Source organism: Echinops telfairi, unplaced genomic scaffold (genome assembly GCF_000313985.2).
Source record: "Echinops telfairi isolate 266 unplaced genomic scaffold, ASM31398v2 ScPeMD7_7458;HRSCAF=8496, whole genome shotgun sequence".
Classification (NCBI taxonomy): Eukaryota; Metazoa; Chordata; class Mammalia; order Afrosoricida; family Tenrecidae; genus Echinops; species Echinops telfairi.
In genome coordinates, this window is record NW_022111358.1 from 50,834,877 (window position 1) to 50,843,981 (window position 9,105).

General features: G+C 59.9%; 1 protein-coding gene across 1 annotated transcript in view; it reads right to left on the minus strand.

The window, feature by feature from the left end:
* Positions 1–9,105, minus strand: part of CCDC57 (coiled-coil domain containing 57) — a 59,658-nt gene that overhangs the window by 35,066 nt on the left and 15,487 nt on the right. Inside the window, exons 11-12 of the mRNA XM_045299529.1 lie at positions 8,850–9,035; positions 5,456–5,600 (exon numbers count right to left, since the gene is read on the minus strand). Of these exons, the coding sequence (XP_045155464.1) occupies positions 5,456–5,600; positions 8,850–9,035 (331 nt within the window). The remainder of the gene's footprint in view (positions 1–5,455; positions 5,601–8,849; positions 9,036–9,105) is intronic.

Genomic DNA, 9,105 nt, shown 5'->3' on the forward strand with positions numbered 1-9,105 from the left:
TTTTACCAACAGCCATTTCTGATGAGTCAAAGGTTACACTGGCAAGACAAAGAAGTCAAATCATGGAAGCACTAGAAGACTTGGGCATTTTCAATAATTAAACAATGCCCAAAGAGCTAAAATTCTGTGGGCAGAATCCCAGGGCCCCCAGTAGGGCTGCTCAGGCCAAGGAGGCCAAGATTGGGAGGAAGAGGAACCGGGTCCCTCCATGGGAGGAGCCCAGTGCCACCCTGGGACCCAGTGCCTGGACAGCAGGCTTTCTCGCAGTCGGACACGAGGACCCTCTAAATGTCCATCTTGGACAGAGGTGTAAGCCAAGGTGGCCCAGCCACTCAGGGTTCCTGGGTGCAAGTGTGCTCAGAGACACACACACACACTCACACAGAACACGCACACGGCACGCACAGACACACGCAAACGTGTACCCAGACAGCAGCCTGTTCCCTCAGTCAGACGTAGGGATCATCTAAATGTCCATCTTGGACAGAACCCGGGCACAGACGGCAGGCACAGACTGTGGGACTTGGCTTCGGGGACACACAGTCCAGGCCACGCGGCTCCATCCACAGAGAAGAGACAGGCTGGGGCAGAAGGGTGGCTGGTATCGGGCACAGGCCCCCACTTCTGGGGTAACGGAGATGTTCTGAAAGTGACAGCTACAAAGTCCTGAGAACATGCTGGAAACACTGGTGCCCAGTGAAGTTGGCAAGTTCGTTGTATCTAGTTGGTAAATAAACACAGGAATAAAATTGCTACAATGTTTACACAGAATAAGCCCTGGGGAAACTCCCGTCAAGGAGGATCATGGGTCAGATGGAGGCTCTGCAGCTGGTGAGGGGACACAGGAGGCAGGTTGGGGGTGGAGGAGAAGGCAGGCGACAGTGCACCCGCAGCTAAGACACACGCACAATGTGATGTGAACCCTGCCCACCGAGTTCACAGTTGAACGGGCACAATAAGATGGAGAAATGTACCTCATGCACCTCTCCCGGGTCAGGCCAGGCAGAAGACTGCCTTCAGGAATGCTGCGGTTGGCCTGGGCTTTGACTGCTGTGGGGAGTAGGCAGAGGTGGCTTTCTGCAGGGCAAGCCCACAGCTCAGCCGGTGGTGGGCTCACAGGGCCGCCCTAAGGAGAACCCCCAGGGCGGAGTACAGACCGAGTGGGCTGTGTCTGTGTGTCTGCCTCCAGTTAGCCTCCTTCCTGCTGTCCTGGACGAGCCAGGAGGACACTTGGAGCACATAAGCCCCCTTTGGTCACCAGACACAGAAGCTATACCTGTCTGGGGTGGGGATGACCTGCCCTGGTTTCTGGAAAAGCCCAATTTCTGAGGAACCAGGACCTGCGTGCTCCTCACACGTGGGGCTGGGGTGTGGGGGGTCCACCGCATGGAGAGGGGCTGCACTCCAGGGTCACCTGCCCGCTCCCACCTTGTTCCCAGAAGGCAGGCGGGGGCGGCACCACCAGGCACAGGCAGTTCTCACAGCTCGAACCCGGCAGGACAAGAGCGCACTCGGGCAGCCCCCACTGCTGAGGGTCTGAGCCCAGGCATAGGCTCAGCGGCAAACACACAGGCAGACCTGCGGGCATGAGCCCAGCTTACGTGGAGAACAGGGATCTGACCAGGAGGTGGTCTTCTCAGCAGAAAGCAGGCATCCTGTGCTTGTGTGTGACCTGTGAGTCCCAGCCCCTCCTGACGGTCCTGCCCAAACCCAGCCTTTCACACACCTGTGGTCCCTACACAATCTCACACACACTCCACACACACCCTGCCTGCCACTCACACACCCTAAAACGCTACCACACTCATATTCTCATACATACTCATGCACACACCACTCAGACATCCTCTCATGCCCACACCCCCTCTGGCTCACTCACATGCCCCGCTCTCATGCACCACACACACATGCCCCCCACACCCCTCACTCACACACACCACACACAGTGTACACTGACACACTCAACACACTTCCTCAAATACACACACCCACATGGTCATACTCGCACGCATACACACACTCACCAAAATCCTCAAATGCACACACACGCACACAAATTCTCACACTCATATAACATACACATATATGTCCACAAATTAAAACACATGCACCTGCACACTCCCCCTTCACAGGCACTCACACATCCCTCCCATGCACACATGCCCACATCCCCATACATTAACATATATCCACACTCATATAGTCACATGCACATATGCCCACCCTTACACACTCACCCCTCACACATGCCCACTGTGGTAGTTATATAATCTGTTGTCAATTTGAGATGATTATGAGTGAAGGGGTGGAGTCTAGAGTCTAGGCTTCCTATCAGGATATAGCCAATGAGGCCTCTGTGTGGGCATGGCCTTCTGAGGATTCTGGGAACTCCTGTATTTCCTCCTTGGAGGTGGGAGACTCTCTCTCGGCTTACTCCCTGTGAGACATCCCTGAGGAGAAGCCACCTTACTACCCTGATGCAATAAGAGCCCTGGGAGCTGGAGAAGCCACGTGGAGATCCCTGTCAGCGCTGAGATGCTTACAAGGCCACTGGCTCCACAAGACTTCCCACCCACTGGCCTGTGAGCTTCCTGTATTCAATGTCATTGCATGTGTTTCGTGAGTCTGAAGAGGAGTTTATAGATTGGTATCAGATATGTGGGCTAATATCAGACTTATGGACTTGATCTGAACTGGGCTAGGATGTTTTCTCAATATTCAGTTGCTCTCGTATATAAAGCTTTTTCTTACATACATATGAGTGTCTCTATGAATTTGGTTCTCTAGTCTACCCGGACTAACACACCCACACATAGACACCCACACACCCCCCCAGCCTGCTTCTCTGCTGTCGGGGTACCTCCACCCCAGCGCCTCAGACGGTGCCCATGGGCTGGTGCCTACCCAGAATGTCTGGCACTGAGAAGGGCGAAGCCCTGAAGAGGTCTTGTGGTTGTGGATGTGTTGAAGATTCAGGCAAAGTGTCCCCCAAACGGCTGCCCCCGTTAGGCTCCCGGCCAACACCATGTGGCATGTCCCCGCGGGCTCAGCCCTCTGTCTGTCAGCTCGGGTGGCGTCCTTCCCAGTGTGTCCCCTTTGTTCATGGTGCTGCCTGCGAGACATTTTTCAACGTCAGTGATCCAGTCTGCAGTGGGGTCTCTACCTTCCATGGGTGAGTCTGAGCAGTCATGTAGGTGGTGTGCACATGCACAGAGAGCTGAGGCCCATTGGGGAACAGCCAGGCAGGGCCAGCACCAGTGCCAGGGCTGTAGGGGACACCGGTGCCCGTGGAGGGAGGGCCACATGACAGACACCAGGTGTTGCCCCGTGGCCATGCTCCACAGGCAGGGGAGGCGTTCTGGGGACAGACGTGTCCAAAGCTGGCTGACCCAGGAGAGAGAGCCAGACGGACAGTGGGTAACAGGAAGGTTGTGACATCGTTTCTCCTCGACTTGATAGGAGAGTGCAGTGGTAGAGTTTAGCCTGCCAAGCAGGTCGCATCGTGATGACCTAATTTTGAGTTGCCCCCAAGATAAATGGCTCTCCGGAGGGGGGGTCCTCTCTCGCTCTCTCTGCCTTCACCTGCCTGTTGGCGAGCCACACGGCTCTGCCCCCTCGGCCTGGGGTCTCCCTGCGCTGCATAACGGCATGTGGTGGCTGTGAGGGTGTGAGGAGGGGCCTGTGGACTAGTTCCAGACGGGGATGTTTTCCTGATGTAAATTACTCCTGGATATGAAGCTCTTACACACGAGTGTCTCTGGATTTGTTTCTTTAGTCAACCCGGCCTGACACAGTTGGCCATGACACAGGCACAAAGGACACCTTCAGAGAAGGCCATGAGCTGACCCCTGTGGACCCCAGGGAGCTGACCCCTGAGGCAGCCAGGGCACAGGCAGAGAGACCAGCGGGCATAGGAGTCTGGTGACAGAAGCATGGCAGAAGCCTCCACTACTGGTTAGACAGGTAGGCAGGTGGGTGGATGGATGAGCAGGGGGGTGGGAGAATGACTGAATAGGCAGCTGATTGGCTAAGTGAGTGGGTAGGTGGATGAATGGATGGGAGGAAAAATGGACTGGTGAACAGGTAGACGGATGGGTGGGTAAGTAGATTGACGGGTGAATGGGTGGGTGTGTAGATGGATGGCTGGGTAGGTAGGTACGTGGATGGGTGGGTGGGTGGGTGGATGATTCATTGAAGCACTTGGTCAAAGGCAGGGCTGGCTACACGAAGTCACCGTGCGGGGAGGGGCATGGCCAACTGGAGGGAGGGGCCGCGGAGAGGGAGGGAGGAGAGGCCGCAATGAGAGAGAGACTGGGCAGCAGAGCACCACGAGCTGCCAAGGTCCAGATGGGGGATGGAGGGTGTGGCGGTGACAGATCTGAGCGGCCAGGGGAGCCCACCTCTGCCCCGGCCTGGCACAGGAGGTGGCAGTTCATGGGGGAGGGAGGAGGACACCACAGCTGGCCCAGGCTTGCACACAGTGTGTCGGCCCCAGGGTGTCGGTGCCTCCTCCCTCTGGGGGAGGAGTGGACTCTGGGTGACAAGGCCCTGAGATAAGGGCTCCCAGGAGAAGGGCTGTTTAACATGGTCTTTGGAGAAGGGCCTCAGCTCTGAGCCTCTGAACATGGTCGCCACACAGTCGGTGTCTGTGGGGCATGGGAAAGATGTGTCCCTGCTCCTTGCATGCCACCGCACGCCCCCTGAAGCCGGCCCATTCTGCCGAACTCGTCATTCCTGACCCTTTACTCAGCCATCTGCAGCAGAGCCCGGACTGAGGGCAAGAGCAGCCCCCGCCCCAGTGGCAGCCCTCCCTCAATGCCTGCAGGGCTCACTGGGGCGGGAGAGTGGTCAGACGAAGCCAAGACCAGGGTCAGCACGGAGAACGACCCGCCACCACTGACCCCTGCAAGACGCTCTCAGCTCTTCAGAAATACACTCGGACATTCGTCCTTCCGAAGAGGACTCTCCTTCAAGAACAGTCTCTGCGGGCATGGCCCCGAGACAGCAGGGCGTCGTGTTAGTTCCCACCTACGGGGGAGGAGCCCCCGGGGGGGGGGGGGGGGCAGAGGCCACAGGAGGGGCAGCGAGTCGAGCAACAGTGGCCACGGCTGTGCTTCGGCCGGCCTGACACTGCAGAGGTGCATCGCAGCTGTGAGTGGGGGTCTACTCAACTTCTGTGCAGAAGGCAGAGCGGGCCTAGGGGCTGGGCAACTGGCAGCACCCGTGTGTGAAGGCCGTTTCCCGGATGGCGGGGACCCCCGGGACCCAGGCCAGAGCACACTGCTGCCTTTATTTGGGGGTTGGGTGGCGCCTCTGCCCACTGACCTGCAGGCTTTCTCACACTCCCTGCCAGGACTGGGTCGCCAGGGGGCCCACAAAGGCCTCACCACACAAGGAGCCGCTCTGTTCTCCTGGGCAGACCGCCGCCCCCGACCCTGAGTCTGCACCCACTCACCCGGGGGGTGTCCCCGCCGATTCGCGGACTCCACCGGCTGCTCCTTGCGCTGCTGCAGGCGGAGGATGCGCCTGGACACGTTGCTCAGCTGCCATCCCAGTCGGAGTTCTGGCGAGGGCCGCGAGGGCTCTCCACCTGCAGGGCCCTGCAGCACACACGACACGGAGGGCCGTTGGCACCGCCTCCCAGCAGGCCAGGAAGACCCCAGCCTTCGGCTCCCTGCCCTGACTCAGACCCCACGTTCGACCCGTGGGTGGTCACTCGTGACAGTCTTTGCAGTCCACACACAAAGGCATACCTGTGGGGCTTGCCCAGGGGCTGGAGAACTGCCTGTGGGGTCCTGGGCCCTCCCCTCCAGGGCCCCTTAGCTTCTGTCGATCCCAGTGAGCAGTGGGCCTCAACCGGCCTGGTCTGCTTCCTTGCCCAGGGAGTCAATTCTTATAGGCACCAAAGGGTGGGGTCGCCCCACAGAGCCCCGATAGGTGTGTCCAGTTCTCCAGAGACCGCAGGGCGGCACATAGCACTGGTCACCCTCCTTCCCGCTGACCCCGGTGGCCAGCTGCCCCACCACGGTAGGTCAGCCCCAGGGAGCTTGGGCATGAGAAGCAGGCCCAGGAGGGAGGTATGGGGACACGTGGAGTCAGGCGAGACCCAGGGGACACCGGGAGGCACTGCCCAACTTGCAGCACCTGTGAAAAGGGCATTGTTCCCACGTGGCAACAGCTGCCGCACGAGGAACCAAGGCCGAGTCCCGGGAAGGCAGGCACACCCTGTACTGCTTGGTGTCCAGGTGTGCTGCCCGTGCCCTCCAGGACTGGAACTAGGACCTGGACATGCTGGGGTGGCACAGTGAGGGAGGTGTGTGTGAGACAAGGCCAGCCTGAGCCCTCAGGAGCAAGACAGGACAGAGACCCCACAGCCCAGGACCCCGTGGTCCCCCTCATGGCGACCAGCCATCCTGGGCTCCATCCCTCCCCTGGGGGTGACTTGCTCCTTCCTAGAAGGGAACATGCCCTGGTCCAGCCTGGCAGGGATGGAGATGGGCAGCCACAGTGCTGGCGGCAGATTGGGGCAAAGGCAGCCGGGCGGCCTTTCCTTAGCCAGAGTCTGGCAGCTCGCCCTGAGGGACGCGCAGGAGCAGGAGAACGAAGGTGGGGGCAGCGTCGTGGCCAGAGCACTATGAGCAGACACCCAGGGAGGACAGTCAAGCCTGTGATTCAGGAGAGGGGACGAAGGTCTGTGGGGAAAGGACAGCCGAGAGCCATCCAGGAGTGTGAAGCTCAGAACTTCTCCCAATACATTTACCTTGACAAGCAGAACCCTCAGGGCTGGCCAGACTGAGGTGGGCAAGCTGTGTTGGTCAGAGGCTAGGTCACAGGAGGCCAGCCCCTCTGGTCGAGGTTCCCTATCTCATCAAGTTGTTTACCCCAGAGGACTGCTTGGCTGGACGACCTAGGCAAGGGCTCCTTGCCTCCGCCCGTGCCCGGTGGAGTGTGGCACAGCACAGCCCTCTGGAGCAGCATCTTGGTGAGGTGCCCACACAGCCAGGTGGAGTGTGCTTCCACGGAGGAGCCGTTGGTGGGGACCAGCAGCGGGTCTGCACCCTCTCATGTCCCAGGCAGTCCAGCAAAGCGCGGGCAGCCCACAACCATGACCACAGGGTAAGACAGCAACACACTGCCCTCTGGTGGCCGAAGTGTGCACAGTCCCGGAGCAGGTGGCACCACGGATGGGCTCAGCCTCTCTCTGGTCTCCTGCTGGGATCCTGTGCACGCCTTAACACACGCACGCACACGCAGGAGAAGCCAGGCAGGGAAGTTCTTAGATTTCACTGGGTTTTCTGCTCCGTGTGTGTGTGTGTGTGTGTGTGTGTGTGCATGCGTATGGGGGGTGGGTATCTTAGCTTTTTATCTTATAGTACTTCAAATTCAGAAGTTTCAAGGGTCGAGGGTCGCAGGGACCTCACATGCCATCCATCCAGATGCACCAGGCGGCAGCTACCTATTTGTGTCACCGAGACCCCTGCTCCCACACACAGTTCCCGGAATCATCTCTAGGTAACCGGAGGGAGCCCTGGTGGTGGAACGGGTCACCTGTGGGTCGGGCTGCTAACCACAGGCTGCTTGGGAGACGGACAAGGCTCGGAAGCCCACAGAGGCAGTTCTGCCCTGTCCGATAGGACGCCACGAGTCGGCATCAGCTGGGCAGCAGTCAGGTGGGTTAGCTGGCTTGGAGACACGGTGCCCCTCTGTACCTTACACTTCACCAAGGCTGCCCCTCGGCATGTGGCAGCTGCACAGCCACCAGCCAGTGTCAGATCCCCACTCCTCCACTGTGCCTGGTGCAAACCGGGACCCCGCGGTCCTCAGGTTGTTGGGTCGGAACGTTTCTCGGCCGGTTTGTCCGCACGGTCCTGACACCTGTAGCATGGCCCTGGCGGGTACACCCTCCTGCATGGGTCTGTCCCAGGGGCAGTGACCTCTGCTTGTGGAGCTCCTTTGTTCAGCTCCTGTGCTTAAGACAATGGCCACCAGGAAGGCACTATTCTCCTTTGCCACTAACGAGTCACTGGAGGCGGGGACATACAACAGGCTGTTTCTGGTCAGAGCCGTCCAACCCTGCAGTGCCTGCGGATGGGCCAGTACACTCTCAGCGAGCTGCCACCCCAGGGACAGCTGCTTCTTTGCCAGTGGCCCCTCCTCCTCCTTGGTGCCTCCTCTCCCACCATCACTGGCTGGCCCTGATTGGCCGGGAGCCCTCCTCTGAGCATCGTCATGCCTTAAGAGCTACATCCACCTGGTTCTAGGTGTGGATGCCACAGGTCCTGTGCTCTGGGGCACAGCTGAGACTACACATGTGCCCCGCCACCCTGCTCCACGCTGTGACCCCACCCGGACCAGCTTGGCACGTCAGAACTCCACATGGCCTTATGCCCCGGGCTCAGACGGCCGCACAGCACTTCTGGGCTCTGGTGAGGCTGGCCAGGGAGGTGCACGGCCTCCTGTGGCAGCGACCTGAGGCAGGGCTGCTACCAAGGGTCCTGCGCAGGAAGAACTCAGTCCACTTCCCTGGTGTGCACCTCCACTCTAACCAGCACGGAGAGAGAGCCTGGGTCCTGCCTCTCTGGGGCCAGCAGCACCCACAGGGGCTGGACATAGGGCTGGGGATGGCAAGGGGAGGAACTACCCTGGGGGGCAGCAGGGCAGACGAGGCCTGGCACAGGCAGGACTGTGGGGTGGCCAAGAAGCCTGGGGGGCTGCCAATGCTACCCTCGTCCTGGCTGCCCAGGCTTTCCCTCTGAGGAGGGCCGGGGCTGCCTCTGCTCTAGTCCATTGCTGGGTCCCTCGCCCACCCTGGGTACCGGCTCCCAGTACCGTGATGACCAGGTGCCCACCTGTCCCCTGGGGGTCGTGGTCTCTGGAGCTGGTGGCCATGTCCTGCGTGCAGTCTCCCCTCCTTCCTTTTGGGACGCACTGAGATGCTTCTCCAGCTCGGCTGCTTGCTGGCCCAGCTCTGAGAGCTCCACACGCACCTGTGCTGCCTCCCGGTGCAGCCAGACTGGGGCAGCCTCCTGCAGCACCTAGGTACCCAGGATGAGAATCAGGGGAGGACAATGTGGGGTTCTGGGGGAGCAGGTCTAGGGGAGCAGG